Source organism: Sarcophilus harrisii, chromosome 1 (assembly GCF_902635505.1).
Source record: "Sarcophilus harrisii chromosome 1, mSarHar1.11, whole genome shotgun sequence".
NCBI classification, from domain to species: domain Eukaryota; kingdom Metazoa; phylum Chordata; class Mammalia; order Dasyuromorphia; family Dasyuridae; genus Sarcophilus; species Sarcophilus harrisii.
The window spans coordinates 678,342,359-678,359,781 of record NC_045426.1 but is presented as its reverse complement, the minus strand read 5'-3'; the positions used below and the strand labels follow the sequence as shown (position 1 = coordinate 678,359,781).

General features: G+C 35.5%; 1 protein-coding gene across 1 annotated transcript in view; it reads left to right on the top strand.

The window, feature by feature from the left end:
* LOC100914441 (piwi-like protein 1) overlaps positions 1-17,423 on the top strand; it is a 57,600-nt gene that overhangs the window by 39,224 nt on the left and 953 nt on the right. The window contains exons 17-20 of the mRNA XM_031948407.1: positions 3,414-3,484; positions 3,622-3,784; positions 11,604-11,723; positions 16,778-16,925. Of these exons, the coding sequence (XP_031804267.1) occupies positions 3,414-3,484; positions 3,622-3,784; positions 11,604-11,723; positions 16,778-16,925 (502 nt within the window). The remainder of the gene's footprint in view (positions 1-3,413; positions 3,485-3,621; positions 3,785-11,603; positions 11,724-16,777; positions 16,926-17,423) is intronic.

Below are 17,423 nucleotides of genomic sequence, written 5' to 3'. Positions count from 1 at the left end.
TTTTACAAAGCTTTTTGGTCTGAATTCTACTTGGAGCAAAGACCAAAGGAATTCTAGAGACTTGAATGCCAACAAGGTAAGATTAGAGAATTTTTTTTCTGTGATCTAGATTTCTTTTCTTATTTCTCTTGATCCTTTAGTTTCATTGAAAGTATCTTCATTGACATTCCCATCATATCCATTTTACAGAGATGGAAAGTTCACTAGTGTTATCCATTGCTTAGTATTTTCAAACTTATTTGATGTATTGGTCAATTATGCTGATATTTTCCCTCCTCTTTTTCTTTTTCTCTTAAACACTGTTTGTTAAATAGGATAGTTCTCTGAGAAGGGGAGAGGGAAGGTTACTGGGAGAACTATGATTATGTAAAAAAACAAAAGATCCAAATTAAAAAACTTAGATTTTTTAAAAAAAGTATTTCTATTTGTTTTCCTATTGATATTTTCAGATATAGTGAAAATGATAAATACAAAACTTGAAATTGGGGAGGATTCTTTTTTGTCTATTTGTTTTTCTTCTTTGAATCTAGATCTATAGATTTCATAAGTTTGGGGAACTCCCAATGTAGAAAGTCTCTCCATCACTGAATATTAACTGACTGCCAGAAATTTAGTCTTTAAGGTTTGCCTACAGAAGGGAAGGGGGAAGAAGAGGAAAGGGAAGACTGAGAAGTGAAATGACTTGCCCGTACTCACATATCTAGGATGTGTCAGAGGCAGGATACTTAAACCTGAACATTTATCCTAATAATAATAATTATTATAATAGCTAATATTTATCTAATGCTTTAAAGTTTGCAAAGCACTTTATGTGCTTACATACTTACGTACAGATCATTTGATGTGATCTTTACAATTAGTCTGGAAAATAGATATTATTATTATCCTTATTTTATAGATGAGTGAAGTGAATCTGACAGAACTTTAAGGTACAGGGTCACACAGCTAAGAAGGTTGTAGGGGCAGGGTTCAAACTCAGATTCTTGCTGGTTCTAGATCCAGTGTTCTGTGTACCATACTGGCCCCATACTTCTCTGACGCTAAAATCTTTAGTCTAGCTCCCTAGCTACCATGAAAATTGTGGGGGGAAGCTCACTAGAACGTAAACATTGAGGGCCAGGCTGTTTCTTTTTTGTCCTTGTTTCCACAATATTAGCACTTAATAGATATTTATTGTTTGGAAAAGCTGAATTTTATTTCTAGTTCCAAATTCAATACCTCTCATATCCATCCCCTCCTGACATAGTTCAGGCTCTTATCAGTTCTCATCTAAAATATAACAATCTCCTTCTAACTGATATCTTGACCTCATGCCTTGCTCTTATCTCATTCATTTGCCACACCATCCCACATGATTTTTTTTTAAGCAAAGGTCTGCTTATGTCACTCTCCTACTTTATAAGTTCTGCAAACTCCCTATTGCCTCTAGAATAAAAGAGAAACTCTTTTCCTGAGCTTTTAAACCCCTTTGCCACCTGGCTTCAGCCTCCTTTCCATTCTTATCATGCATTGCTCCCCTTCCTATACACTGTGGTCCAATCAAATGGGCTTTCTTGTTTTTTCCCCTCACCTCTTCATCTTCTCACTCTTTGCCTTTTACTTGGGCATCCTTCCCAAGGCCCCTCTGCTCGAAAATCTCTTCCTTCTTTTAAGATTCAGCTCAACATCAGAGGCTTGTAACTTGTGTGTTGTAAACCCTATTGGCAGCCAGATGAAGCCTATGACTCCTTTCTCAGTCATATCTTTAAATAATTGAAGGAACTGCAACATTTCATTTAGAAATTAGTGAGAGTAAAGATGCCATTTTTTCCCATTCAATTTATGCAGTCCCTGAGATTCTTCATGGATTCCAGGTCAGGAACCACTATTCTACATGTAGTTGTTTGTGATCCCTCTGTTGCTTGGGCCCTCCTTTAAAAACGGCTTTATTTAGTTTACATACATGCCCATGTTGTTTCTTCCAACAGAATATAAGCTTCTTGAGGGAAGGGACTAGTTTCTTTTTGTCTTTGTATCTCCAGAGGCAAGTACAGTGCATGGAAGCAGCAACACTATCCTCAACAAAAGGTAGTCATTATCTGAGGTGGGATTTGAACTTGGGACTTCCTTACTCCAGGTGGGGCAGACTGCACTGCAGCATCCACTACTACTTAACAAATGGTTACTATATGATTGAAAGGGAGAAATATGGATGGTAGTGGGCTTAATTTTTTCTCAGAAAGCAGTAATAATGAATGTAAACATATGACCTAGGATGGGGTATGTGTTCAATAGTAGTTGTAGACTTCATTCCAGAGAAGTTGGAGCTTTCTCCAATGACTTTTTTTCTTGTTAACTTGAACATCCATCTAAAAAGCGTCTCTCAAATGCTCCTTGGATGCCTCCTTGTAAGAATGATATAACTTGTACAGGCTGTGTTCTGACCAGTCCTTCGGGCCAGTGATCAGATAGTGGCGATTGGTCAGCATTCTGATGCTGGTGTTCTGACCAGTCCTCCCGACTTGTAAAGGCCTTGGTTCCACAGCCGATTTGGAAGGGGTACCGAGGAGGCCCTGATTTTCAGGGAGCCTCTGCTAAGGAATATTGTGATGTGTGCAAGTGGGAAGTCAGACTCTGGATACAAAGAGAGCCTCACGTGGGCAGATGAACTGCTCATGAGAAGGCAGCTGGGTGAGGCTGTGCCTAGAATCCTGCACCTCCACTATCTTCTGTCAGATGCTCAGTTTCCTCATCTGTAAAGTGGGAGTACTAATAGCTCCTCTTTGGTGCTGATTGTCCTTCCTTCTCAAGAAGACCAAAATGACATTACTGTTAGAGTGGAATTACAGTGTGTCCTGGGCTGATTGGACCAATAGGAACTCAGAATGCTCTGCCACAGGTCAGACACAAACAGTTCCTGTGAACTTTTAGGGTGGAGACAACAACTATATTGTGTGCAAATAGTACACATATACTTTACATATAACTCTCCAAAATCCCATTTTAGGGTTTTCTTGGTAAAGATACTGCAGTGTTTTGCTGTTTCCTTTTTCAGGTCATTTTATAGATGAGGGAACTGAGGTAAGCAGAATTAAGGGACTGATCTCAATCTTCCTGACTAATCCCCATACTGTATCCACTGCCCCACCCAGCTGCCTCTAGAGAAACAATATAGATGTTGCGACACAGAGACTTGTTTTACAGCCTAATATCCAATCTTCATTAAACTTCCTGACTGAAACACACCCCAAAAACAATCCTTTCTTCTAGAAATAGTCATTCTAAGCTACCTTAAAGCCCTACATAAGTAATCCTTGTTATAATATAACCTAGAATTTTATATAATGTTGTTCCATTATATTATTTATTATTTCATAATTATTCTTATTGCAGAAAAATCAGGTTCATGTGAATTTGACTTTCCCTCTTAACAGGTGGTATTCTCACTGTGTCCTTCATAAAGCAGGGCAGGAACTTCTAGATGGTCTCAGTGGTTTTTTAGAAAGTAAGTTTCTCATTATTTAATTAATGATATCTCAACTTAAAGGTTAGCTTAAATTGAGCAATGTTACAAGTAACAACCTTGAGAAATATTGCCTTACAATTGGAACCACATATTTTTTTTTCTTGATATCTTTTTAGCGGCATTGGAAGCCTGGAAGGAGAATAATAAACAATCCATATTACCTAAAATTATTTTCGTGTATCGGGATGGCATAGGAGATGGTCAACTTGAAACTATGGTGAATTATGAAGTACCTCAGATATTGAATTGCCTAAATTCTCTTCCTAATTATTCTTACAAGTAAGCACGAGTGAATTATAAAGTGATTATTGAAACAAACTATTAGCTCTAATCTTGAAAAGCAATCTGTATCAAAGGTTCTTAATTTGTGTTTCACAGGAACCCCCTCTTCTCCCCACTTCCAACAGCCATAGATTTAAGGGGATGGAAAAGATTATATCTTGAATACAATTGACTTTATAATCCTGTATGTTTTAAGCATTTAAAAATTGTTCTTGTCCATTCACAGACTTTACAAGACTGCCCAAAGGAATTTTAACACCCCCAAATGATTAAAAACTTCTGAACTACATGGAAAAGAATCTTGTCTAGGATAGGCAGTAGGGCTTATGGTGGTAAGGAAATTATACTCCAGTATTACAATGAATTAATAATCTCATCAATGTGATTATTCCCTACAATATTAAGGACTAAATCCATTTATACCTGCCCCTCCAATTCTCATCCATGTGGTCTTTAGCAGATCCCACCACATGTGCTGGGATCCTTTTTTGTGTCCTCTTGACATTGCATGGATACATTCATGTATGTTTACTATCCATCAGCAGTCTCCAGCTGCTCCAGTCTATAAATTTTTTTGAGTTGTGTATTTCTCTAATACCCTTTATACCATTTCCCTTTCGTTCTTTGTTCAGAATATATTATGACTTGATAATGCTGCTAGATGTCTCTTCATTGCCTTTTGGGGGAATTGCTGCTTCATTCTTCAGAGATTATAGTGTTAATAGCACTGTAAATTAAGTTTTTGTTTTATGAAGAAGCTTGGGGTTCTGAAAAGAACCAAGCCCAAAGACAGTGCAGCCCTTTTTCTTCCTGTATTGTTCCATTTGCAGTGTCTGACCTAGACGTGTGTGTGTGTGTGTGTGTGTGTGCATGTGTGTGTGTGTGCATGTGTGTGTGCATGCATGCTTGCACTCATAGATAGATGCACAAACTTGATCGGTTGTCTATTGACACTTCTTAGCATGGACAATAGTCATTCTTTATCCAATTTTTCCCCACACATAAATAGTTAGAATTGCCACAGAAAAGAAAATTTGGTAAGAGACCAACTAAGCAAAATCATCTCAAGCATATTTAAGAATGAAACTGGAAAAAGTACAACAGACAAAATGAAAAAGTCCTGTTATCATATTTATAAAAACCTCTTTTTATTCTCAAGGATCATAGAGCCATTGAATACTCTTAAAATTACTACCCCTTATATGCTTTTGGAGGAGTTAAAACTGGCATTGAAAAAAAAACCACAAAGATAGGAAAAACAGCTGGATTAGATCAAGGACCGAGAAGAGCTCTGTGCTCTAGGCCTTAGATATCTTTGGCACTGAGGATGCAGGCCTCCAGGCACCTGAAAGAAAGTCAGCATGTCACAAAGCTATGGGGCAATAAAGGGACAAAAAGACTTGCCCTTTTTCACTTTGTCCTTTTACCCCATAGAGCAAAAAACTAAGCACGAGAAGACTGATGTTTTCTGTTGGTTTTTCTTTCATGTGGAGAGATTGAAGCTTTCATAGCCCAGTGAGCTCCAGTGTTTAGAGATAGAAAGTTTTCCCTATTGTGCAGTTTGTTATTTATATTGCTGATTGAGGGAAAGGTCTTCTCAAGAGAAAAGAGTGTCTGTTGAAAAAGAATATTTTGTTAAGGAGAATGTGCTATAATGGGATTTAAATTTCAGGACAACAGTTTAAAATATAGGAATGATAGAATGCATTTTACACAAATTAGCACAATATAGGAAAAAAGCATGGCAAAAGAAAAAGATGAGTTGCATTTGCCCAGTGGATCGTTGAGAGTGGGGCTTCTCCATCAGTTTTCAAAGGCACTCTGTGGATCTAGACTCTTAAAATATAGCTCATGAACTCTTACCAATGGATTTACCTTTATTATTAACCCTAGAGGATGAGCTTGAAACAAAACCCTTCACTCAAATGGCATAATTAAGAGAAGTAGCTACAAAAGGTCTCCTGCCCCTTTTAATTTGAGACAGCCTTTTAGAGCAGACATACCCAACATAGGAGCATGGGCCCAAGCTAGTGATGGGGGCATGAGGTGTGAGTGGGGGGAGGGGTGCATGTGACCAAGACAGTTCATACCCCGTGCTCTCTGGGCCTGTGGTGCTCTCTCTTTCAATGGGGTCCTCCCCTTCTCCCTCTGGAGCAGTATTGGGCTTTCCTGGGTCTGTTCTCTATAGCCCAGTTCTTGACTAGGATTACTTCTGTCTTGAATCTACAGAGAGGAGCTTCATGATAACTCTAGGAGAGGAAGGAGAGAGAAGAAACCCTGAACCCTTCCTCACTTCATTAGAGGCATAGAAGTCTAGCAACAAATCTGCTCCCTGTTCCTTCCAGCTGGGCTGGCAAACTTGGCTTTTTAAAAGCCACCAGAGATATGGCCAATGTCTGGCCAACTAATAGTAGCCCTTCAGTATGTCTTCACAGTGCATAGGTGCATAATTGGGCATAGTCAAACCTTTGTATTTTTTTTTCTTTTAACATAATAACACATTGCTATGTGTGTTACTTGCTCATTACTTTCTGTGATTCCATCAAATAGCTTCTGGGGAAGGAGAATCAAAATTTTCTTACTTCAGACAAGTCAAGGAATCCTATTTATGCATAAACTCAAAGAATGGATAATGAAAAAAAATTAACTCTTAAGAGACAAACACAGCTTCCTAGGTATGCCACTGAATGACTTTGGGAGGATGGGTCTTGTATTCTGAATATGGCTGTAAGCTATACATTTTTGCTTAAACAAGCAACAAAATAAAAAACCAGGCTTTGTAAGAGACAGGTTAGCTATATATATATATATTTAGATGTACTCAATCAATGTATTCTCTCCCCCTTCTTCCCTCCTCTCTTTCCCTCCTTCTCTTCCTCTACCCTTCCCCAGAACAATGGCAGCCATGTTCCAGAATATGGAAAATGAGGATTTCATTGTACAGTATACTCTGAAATATTTTAGGTACTCTAGGACATTGGCAAGACTAGAATATATTCCCTGGGAGGAAGAATAGTTTAGTAAAGAGACTTGAAATCATGCCTTATAAAGATTAATTGAAAGGATTGAGAATACTAAAAAAAATTTTTTTAAAAAAAAGGAAAAATAAAGGAAGACAGATTAACTGTCTTTGAGTATTTGAAGAGCAATTAAAGTGAAGACTTTCTTTTGCTGGGTCCTAGAGAATGGAACCAGAAAGTGGCAGATTTGAATGCAAATTTAATCTTTTTCTAAAGTAAATGAAAACAAATACAAAAAACTTTTCAGCAGTTATCCAGAAAAAAAATGGATTGCTTCCTTGGCACTGGGTTCCTCTACAGTGAATGTTTTCAAGCAGAGGCTGGATGAGCAGAGACTGAGAAGTCATCTAGGCCAACCTGTACACAAAAATGTTCAACAAATATCACCAATAAGTGCTCATCCAAACTGCTTGAAGACCTCATGAAAAAAACTGTCATGTGCATAGCAGAACAGAGGAGAGGATTTAAAATATAAAGCAGTAAATTTCCATTTTGAGAAAGCCTATATAATAAATACTATACATTGGGTTCAGAACTGTCCATCTTTTCTTCCTTGTATTCTTTTATTCTCTGCTATGTACTTTTTACTTTATTCTTTTTTTTTCCTTTTCCCCCACCCAAGAAGGCTATAATTAAGCATAAACAAACATACATATATATACACATACATATACACATGTATATACATACACATATACATATCTACACATACATATGCATAAATATCTATATTTTTATGCATCTATATACTATGCTTGTTTGTCTTCTGTTTCTCTGAAGGTGGATAACATCTTCTTTCATAAGTCCAAATCTTTCCATATTTTCCAACTTCATAAACTCACCATTTTGTATACCATAGCAATGTTCTAATCTTATGCTATATAATTATTTTAATGGTCTAAAATATTGATTAATATGGCTGATATATATAGTATGATTTCCCTATTTTTCACTTTTGATTAAATTTATTTTAGTTTTAACCTTGTTTGACATCATGATTGGTACTCTTGCTTTTTTATATGATAAATTCTACTGATTTTTTTTTTTTTTTAGTATTTGTGCCTATCCCTTATTTTAACTATCCTTCCTAGCTCCTCTTCTTTACTTCTTCCCACTACATTGGCCTCCTATTATTTAACTTAGCTCTCTTCCAAGAATCCCTCCCTTAATCTCTCCCCCCTCCCTTTTCCTTTTGCCCTCTTCTTTTTATCTGAATTAAAAAAAAAACTTTTATAGCCTTCTAATACATGTATATGTGTATATATATATATTTTATTCCTTTTCCATTAATCTACATACTTTATCCTATCCCTCTTTCTATACCCCCCACCATTTCCTCACCCTCTCATTTCTTTATAAAGTTAGATTTTATTTTCTTCTAAATATATATGTTCTCTTTTTAATCTAGATCTGATATGAATAGGGTTCCCTTTATAAATTCTTCCTTTATCTACTCCCCTCTCCTTATTCCCTTATCCTCTTATTTTTTTCTGAATTTAGAAGACTTTTATATCCTTCCAGGTATACATGTATTGTTCTCTCTTTAACCCATTTCTGATGAATAAGGTTCTACAACTACCAACTTTCTTCCTCCTTTTTAATTCCTCTGTGTTATTTTATACAAATGAGGTGAAAGAGGGAAAAATTAAGTACTCATTTTTACCTTTTCCTACATAGTTTTTCTCATTAGAATCACATCATACTCCTCTTTACCCCTATTTTTCTTTCCAACTACCAATTATTAATGACAATCTTACATATGATTTACATTCCCACATATAAAAATATTTTTTCCTTATTGAGTTTCTAGTAATTAGCCTTTGATATTTGCTTTATATTTCTCTTGGATCTTGTATATCAGATATTCTGTTAAGTTCAGTTCTTTTTGCAACAAAACCCTGAAATTCATCAAATTTCAGGCCTTGCATTGCCTTACATAATTTTACATGAATTCAGACAATTTATTGAATCTCTATTTTCTTTTTCATTCAGGATAATGATTAGTTTAGCTGGGTATGATATGCAACCCCAATTCTTTTGCTTTTAGCTATATCTGTTCCAAGACTTGTTGTCTTAATGTGGCAGCTGCTAGGCCTTGTATGATTCTAACTGTGGCTTCATCATATTTGAATTGTTTTTTCCTTGTTATTTCCTCATTGTTTTCTCCTTGACCTGAGGCTTTTGGAATTTGACTATGATATTCCTGTAGGTTTCCCTTGTAGGATCTCTTTCAGGTAGCTTGGTGGATTTTTTTTTTCTTTTCCTACTTTCCCCTCTTGATTGTGACTTCAGAACAATTTTCTTCCATTATTTCTTGTATTACTACATCAAGATTCTTTTTTTTTTAATCATAGCTTTCAGATAGTCTGATTATTCTAATGTTTTCTCTTCTTGATCTGCTCCAGGTCAGTTGTTTCTCTTATGAGATATTTCACATTCTCTTCTATTTTTTCATTCTTTATATTTTTCCATTATTATTTCTTGTTAGCACTAATTCTTAAAAAAGTTTTCCTGACCTTGAACTGAAATTCCTTTTTGGAATTTCCATCCCTCAGTCTTGGTTCTGCCTTCTGGGGCCAAATAGACCAAGGCTATTCCCTTCTCTACAGAGCTGCCTTTGAAACACTTGAATATAACCACTCCTACTCTGTCAGAGATACTAGAAAGCAGACTCCTTTCCAGAAAGAAGTTGTACTAAATGACCTGTCAGAACCCTGAGTACTCTGAGAATGTGATCTTTAAATCTTACATGAATGTTGCTTGGTTTTGCATCATAATGTCATAGAAATTAGTCAATAAACATTTATTAAGTACTTACTATACTAGGCTCTAGAAATCCCTCTTCCCCTTGGAAGAGGAAAAGAAACAGTCCTTGCTCTCAAGTTGTTTATAGTCTATTGAGGATGAGAGTGCAAACAGTGATATATTTATATAGATATAGATATATAGATAGATATAACAAGGTAAATTGGAGTAAATCCATAGAGGAAGAACTGCAGCCAGAGTTTCATATCCCAACACATTCATTCTTAGTTTGGTAACTTGACACTGGTTCTAATGGGATGAGAACCTCCTCTTCCTATAACTTTATAGGCTGATTTAAAGCATTTCAAAGCTAGAAGAAATCTCAGAGACCATTAAATCTATACCTCATATAGATATTTAGCTTTCCTGTATCTTTCCTCAGTACCTGAGGCATTTTTACCCTACAACCTCTCTCTTACCCATTTGTGACTTCTTTCTTGGGAAGCCTCCACTTTCTGTATGAGCCCAGCCAAGTTGACCACTTTGCTCAGTTCCTGACTATGCTACTGAGTCTCTGGACTTGTCCACCATGCCCCTGATTACCAGCTCTCCTTCCCCACTTTCAACCCCCTTATAAATGTTGTCTTCCTTCATTAGAATGTAAGCTCATTGAATCTTTTTTGCCTTCTTTTTTTCCCCTATCTTCAGCCCAAAGTACTTGGCACACAAAAAATATTAATTAAATGCTTATTGCCTGATTGCAAATTTCTGACAAATTTTATTAATGTTTTAAAAAAATGTCTAGATAGCAAGTATTGTTTTTTTTCAATTGATCTCTTCCTCTACTATTTCCTCCTTTACCACTACAATTAAGCAAATTACAAATCTATTTCTTTGCGGCTACTAACCATCATTTTTTGAGGCCATGGAGAACCAACCTAATCCTTCTTCTGCAATATTGCCTTTCATTTACATAAAGGGGAAGAAAAAAAAAGACTCTGATAACTTAGTTGTCTTTTCTGCAATCTAAATAACCTTAGTTCCTTCAAACACTTCTTATATGCCTAGTGCCCAGGCCCCTTCCTGCCCTAGTTAATTTTTTCCCCACATTTTCTATTCAAAGTTTATTGAGATTGCCTTGGATCACTGAACCCCTGAGAAGAAGAACCAAGTCTTTCATAGTTGCTGTTACTGTGTGTAGTGTATTCCTAGTGCTGCTTGTTTCACTCAATATCAGTTCATATAAATCTTTCCAGACCTTTCTAAAATCAACTTGTTCATCATTTTTATAGAACAATAATATTACATAACTTTCATTACCATAACTTATTCAGCCATTCCCCGATTGATGGGCATCTATTCATTTTCCAGTTCTTTGTCATCACAAAAAGAACTGCTATAAATATTTTTGCACGTGTGGGTCCTTTTCTCTCATTTGATTTCCTTGGAATATAGACTCAGCAGAGATATTGCTGGCTCAAAAGGCATGCTATTTGATAGCCCTTTGGCCATAGTTCCAAATTGCTCTCCAGAATGGGTGGTTCACTTCACACACTGGTTGACCTCTTCTTAATTATCTTTTGGTTTCCTAATGTATTGCCTAAAATATGGCACTCAGACTTAAAATTAGTATTTCAGAGGTCAAACTTGGATAGAAAACAGTAAGACCATGACCTCCCTTGGCTAGAGTAATACTCCTTAATATAACTAAGGATTATATTAGTACTTTTAACTACTGAATCCTCCTGATCCTGTTGAGCTTTCATTCTCCTAAAGCCCCAACATGGTTTACTTGCTTTTAGGGAGTGATTACCCCCTCCCCATTCTGTCTTCAATTTGATCTCTTTGAATCCAATTTTCCCTAAGGCAAAGTATTCCCTATCATTGGAGGGTGGGAGTAAGAAGTGAAATCTTACTTTTTTTTTTCTTTTGAATGAGGCATATGAAACTTCCCAAATGCCTCAGCTTCCTTGAAATTATAAAAAGCTTTGAAGATACAACTTCAAGGACATGTAAATGAAATGTGCCATCTCTTGTCTTTTAACCCAAAGACTTGTAATCATTGTGGTGAAGAAACGAGTGAATACCAGATTTTTTGCAGAGAATAACGGAAACCTCATAAATCCAAATGCTGGAACAGTCATTGATGTGGAGGTTACCAGACCAGAATGGTAAGTTCAATTTTAAAAAATGAAGGAGCAAGGTTAGAGATCTAGCAAAATAGAAGGAATAATTTTTACAACAGATTTCTGTTTCTGTAACTATTTGAATATTGCTTCTGCCATTTAAGAGTTCAGTAAATTTATAAAATTCAGACTTAGTTGATTTCTATAGTTGGGATATGTGAAACTCTTAAGTGCATGGTATTGTTATAGTAGGCCCTTAATAAATGCTAGTTGACCAACTGACTGACCAATACTATACTTTCAAACCTAAGATCTAATTTATATTGCTTTTAAAGAAATTTTTAGGTGTTACATCCTTTTCTTACCTAGTCATTTTCTAAGAACATAATGGATGGGAGCATAATCTGTGCCAGTTGATAGTTTTTCACATTGGTTTAGCTTTGGAATTTATTGTTCCTTTCAGTCTTTTCAATTTTATTATCTCTATTTTAAAGATTCCTTGGTAGTAACCCAGGATTTATTGTTCAATGCTGCCTGATTATTGATGACCCAATGGACCATGTCATGTCAGGCCCTTCTACTGTTGTCTCTTAAAGTCTGTTCAAGTTCATGTTATGATTTCATGACACTGTCTATCCATCTGATTCTCTGCCAATTCTCCTTTTCCTTTTACCTTGATTCATTCCTAACTTCAGGGTCTTTTCCATTGAGTCTTATCTTATTATAAACACTTAATAATAAGTGTTTAAGTTTCAGTTATAGTATTTGACTTTCCAGGGAATAGCCTGAATTAATTTCTTTAAGTGTGGTCTAATTTTATCTCCATGCAATCCAAGAGACTCTCAAAATTTTCCTCCAGAGCCACAATTCAAAAATGTCAATTCTTCAGTGCTCAACTTAGCTTATAATACAACTCTAGCATGATGGCAGAGAAATAAAACTGAAGTTTTAGAAAGCAGTTGGAGCATATACACTTTAAATGTCTCTTATGGATTTAAAACTTCAAGTTCTTTTCTAATTTCCTTGCAAGAGCTTTACATGACCAGTTTAAGTCAAGAGGCTACTTTAGGATCAACTGGACTGAAAAATGGCGAGTGCCAAATAGCACCACATCCACAATATGAAATGTGTTATATGCTAACAGATAGGAAATGCCTTGGGGGTTTTGTTTGTTTGCTTTTTTTGAAGTTAATATTTCCTATATTGTTCAGGCTGGAAATTTAGTAATCATTCATGGGGCTTAGTCTCAGTACTGCTTGGCATGGAAACTTTAACCAACTCTATTTTCCCCACCTGAGCTGGCTCACACAATCTTACTTGGGCAACCTTGTAATCCTCTGCCTTCAGGGCCTTATGCTATTGTTGTCAGACTTAGTGTGGACCCCTTAGCAGTGGTAGCCTACCTCCGGAGCTAAAGCAAATTCATCAATTTTCTCAGCAGCAGCATTCAGAGATGGGCTACTATCCTTAGTAAGGAAATGATTTGTTACTATTATGGCATTCATTCCTAAATCAACTGTCTGTGTAATTAGTCCACTAACTTGTCCAAGCAAAGACCAAAAATGATGTAAAAGTAGAAGGATAAAAATGATAAATATAGGGTGTACAGATTAAACAGGGAACAAAAAAGGGAAATGGGTGGAGGAAAGAATCCATTTACTAATTATAACAACTTCATTCAAAAGTATAACCTGTAGAAATCAATTTCTACAAGTAGGCCAAACCTACCTAAAAACTCCAGAATGAGTAAATGTCTGATTTTCTTGCCAGGGCAGGAGATACGACCATGAAAGGCAAAAGCAGCTTAGAAGATATACTTCCCTATAAAAGCTTGTAGAAAAGGATAGTGGAAAATGATGAATATTTCCTCAGATTGAGAAACAGGAGAAGGGGGGGAGGAAGTTTAAAGAACATTTGGTACAAGACATAACTGTAAAGTGAGGAGCTAAGGATGATTAAAAACACTGGATTTCCCTCAATAATTCATCTGTAACACTTGGCCAAAAGAACTCTATTGGGGCTCAGAATCAAGCTGCATACATTTTGGAGATCATATGTATCTTTTTGTTTTGATTGTTGAATTCACCAAGGAGTCTATTCTACACCGTTGGCAGTACTCTTAGAAACATGTTTCTATCAATTGTGGTGATATCTTCCTATAATCCCTGATACCAGAAAGGCTAGAGCTGGTGGATCTCTACAGCTTGGGAGTCTGGGGCTTCAGTGAGGCAAGCTGGTTGGTCACCAAGTCTCACAGCATTATGATGAGCTGCTTGCAGTGAGGGATTGCCAGCTTGTCTAAAGAGAAGAGACAAAGCAGATCAAAGCTTCTGTGCCAATAAGAAGCAGAATTGAGTCATGATTAATCATTATACTTTCTGCCTGAACAAGATAGGGAAACAGTCTTAAAAAATAAATAGAGAGACACAGAAATTATATAAAAATGTGTGTGTGTATACACACATATATATATATGTATATGCATACATACACATATATGTGTGTATACACACACACACACACATATATATATATACTTATATATATATATAAAATAACATTTCTCTGTCTATCAATCTATCCATTCATCTACTCTAGTTCATGGGCAGCCCAGGAGAATCTGTAGAATCTTACAGATTCTATTTAGTAAAATCTTTGTTTATATAATTCATCTGTGACAACATTTATAGCAAATGTTTCCTCCTCAATTCAGCATCTTGCCTTAATATCTATAATAAAAAGATTTTTTAAAGTTTGTCAGTCTGACTTGATTTTGTTGAATGATTGAGTAACATCTTGTCTGAGTAAACACTGTTGCAAACTACATCTTTTTCCCCCCTCTACTAAGTCAGGTGCTTTAAAAAAAAAATCAATACATAAACAATAGTATTTTCTGTTTTTTGCCTATCAGTAATGTGTCTGTAAAGACATAATGTGCTATAGAAAAGTGCCTATGGAAACCTTCCTCCTTGTACTGTTCTTCAGTGTACTGTACATGGTTGCATCATAGATCAATCTCATAATTTTCGTTAGAGTTGAGGAAGGCATATGAGGTAAGAGTTGCTGATGTCTCTTTGGTAAAAGCAATGGCTGTGGGATTTTCCATATATTTAGAAGTTTCTCTTTTCTGACAGAGTTTTTAGAATTCTGCCGCCATAATTCTTTTGAAATAATTCACTAGACTTCTCTGTAGACATGGACAGATGTAGTTGTATATGCCTGTATTCTTGAGTCTCTAAGATTGAGCATAGGAGTTCTGAGTTACACTGAGTTTGTCATGAGAATGGTGAACAAGTGGACAGAAGAGGAGGGTACAGCAGGTTGCTTTAGGAGGGTTGAAATAATTTAGATAAAAAAATGGGGCAGGTCAAAATTCCTGTGTCAGTTAGTAAAGGCCACACATGGGTCCCATCCCACTCCAAGTTTCTAGTGTGGATGAGATGGAAAATATCAGTCTTTCCAATTTGTGTGTGTATGTTGTATATGTTATTGTCCTGAAGCCGATTAGTTACTACCCATATTTTGTGGAGTTGTGAATTTTGTTAACCAAAACTCAAACCAATTACATATATATTATTTGTGTATTAAGGACATGTATATATGTATTAAATGTTTGTGTTTTATTACATATATACTCACATATTTGGGCATCTGTCCCTCTAAAGTATGTTTTTCTCATATGGGATATCAAATGGATTAAAAATGGTAGTGTTCAAATGTGATATTTCCATTATTGCTATCTATGATAATAGAACCCTCAAAAACACTGGGAGATCTATTTCATTTTATCTATCCTTTAGTTTCATCTACAGATGTTCTCAAAATAACCTGTTTCACCTGGAATTTGTCAGTATCTTCATAGGCTCTTTTCCCCTTAAGTGATTTTTATAGTGAAGTTAAAAACTTTTGATGTTCTGGTAAAGATTTAGCCATCAGCTTTACAGAAAAAAAGTATGCATATATGTACATGCATAAGTTTATTTTACTGATATAAATGATATGTAGTGCAATTTACAAATAATAATGGAATGCATATTATTCTTTATTATAAGTTCAATATAGTTTCTTACAGAATACTTTTTGTTGATTTTTGCCAAATCTTGTATCCACAGTCAATCTACAGCTGTTAATTTAACCATAATTTGACAAATGACATTGCCTCCCAAACCACTGAATCTTTTCCTAAGAAATACATTGTCATTAAATATGACATGTGAGTTGCTGGTACAGTATTTCTCGCCATCATATAGTTTGTGTTTATGAAAATGTCACGTCTTTCAGCTTCAGGACTAGTGATGACCAGGGGTTATCTCTTTTTAGTTTTCTGTTGAGTTTTGGGGATCAAAATATTGATTTTACATCATTATTTACAAAATCCCTCAAATACTTCAATACAATTTTGTTTTAAAATTTCACTTAGGTAAGACAATTTTTTTCTGCTGGCTATCCATGTGAATTTAGATCTTCATAAGAGCAAGTAGATATTTCTAATAAATCAGAATAATTAAAAGTGTTTTCATTGATAAAAGATAAATTTATATGTTGATGGATTTTCTAATAACATAGATCTAGGAAGAAGATTATTAAATGGACTATCTTTAAACTTATTTTAACAATCATTCTTCAACTTGAGATTCATTCTTTCTAGAACCAAACTTTAAATTTTTCCAAAGGTTTAATGGTCCTATCCTCACTTTTACTCCTTTTTGAGCTTCCTTTGTGTGTTCTCTTCCCTTATTGGATTGCAAGCTCCTTGAGGGCAGAGATTGGCTTTTCTTTTTTCCATATTGTCTAATCTCTAGCTAGGACAATCTCTAGCATATAGTAGACACTTAATAAATATTTATTAACATTGAATATCTAGCTTTTTTCCTGAAGCACATTGCAAGCAGAGAATGAAGTTTGAAGTCTAAGTACCAAAATAATTTTGGCAGCAATTTTGACATCTTTTATCTAAATTAACTCATGCTTCTTGACTCCAAATGTTTGAAATGTAGTTGTTTGTAGTCTTAAATTAATAGCTTCTACTATATATTAGTAAGTTGTAGCGGCCCCTCAATTTTCTTATGGATGAGCATTTTTGTGTTTTGTAATTACAGGTATGACTTCTTTATCATAAGTCAGTCTGCAAAGGCAGGTAGTGTGACACCGACACATTATAATGTGGTCTTTGATAATACTAACCTGAAACCTGATCAAATACAGTGCTTAACTTATAAGCTGTGCTACATGTATTATAACTGGACTGTAAGTATTTTTCTCTTCCTTCTCTTACGATACACAGATTTTTAAGGGGTCCATGGATCAGATTTTGTGGAGAGGTGCATTTTATTTTCACTAAAATTTGGTTTCATTTGTAATCCCATGTCTAATTTTGTGTGTTTAAAAATCTTATTCTGAGAAGACATCCACAGACTTTTATAAACTACCAAAGATTATTCAGGATACATAAATAGTTAAAAACACTTGCTGTAGCAGCATCTAATTTATATGTAGATCTAATTTATGAAGAAAGCTTGGGGGATGGAATTCTGTCAGCAAACCAGTTGACAAAAAAAAAAAAAAGACATGGAATCCCATTCTAGTGAGAAGGACAAAATGTAACTAAAGTTGTACTTACTAGATAAATGCAGAGTAGATGATAAGTAATCTAGGGAAGGCTTTAACTTGGAATCATGAAGACTTGGGCTCTCTTGCTCTGCCATAATAGCTGTATGACCCAGGTTCTCAAGGCCTCAGTCTGTA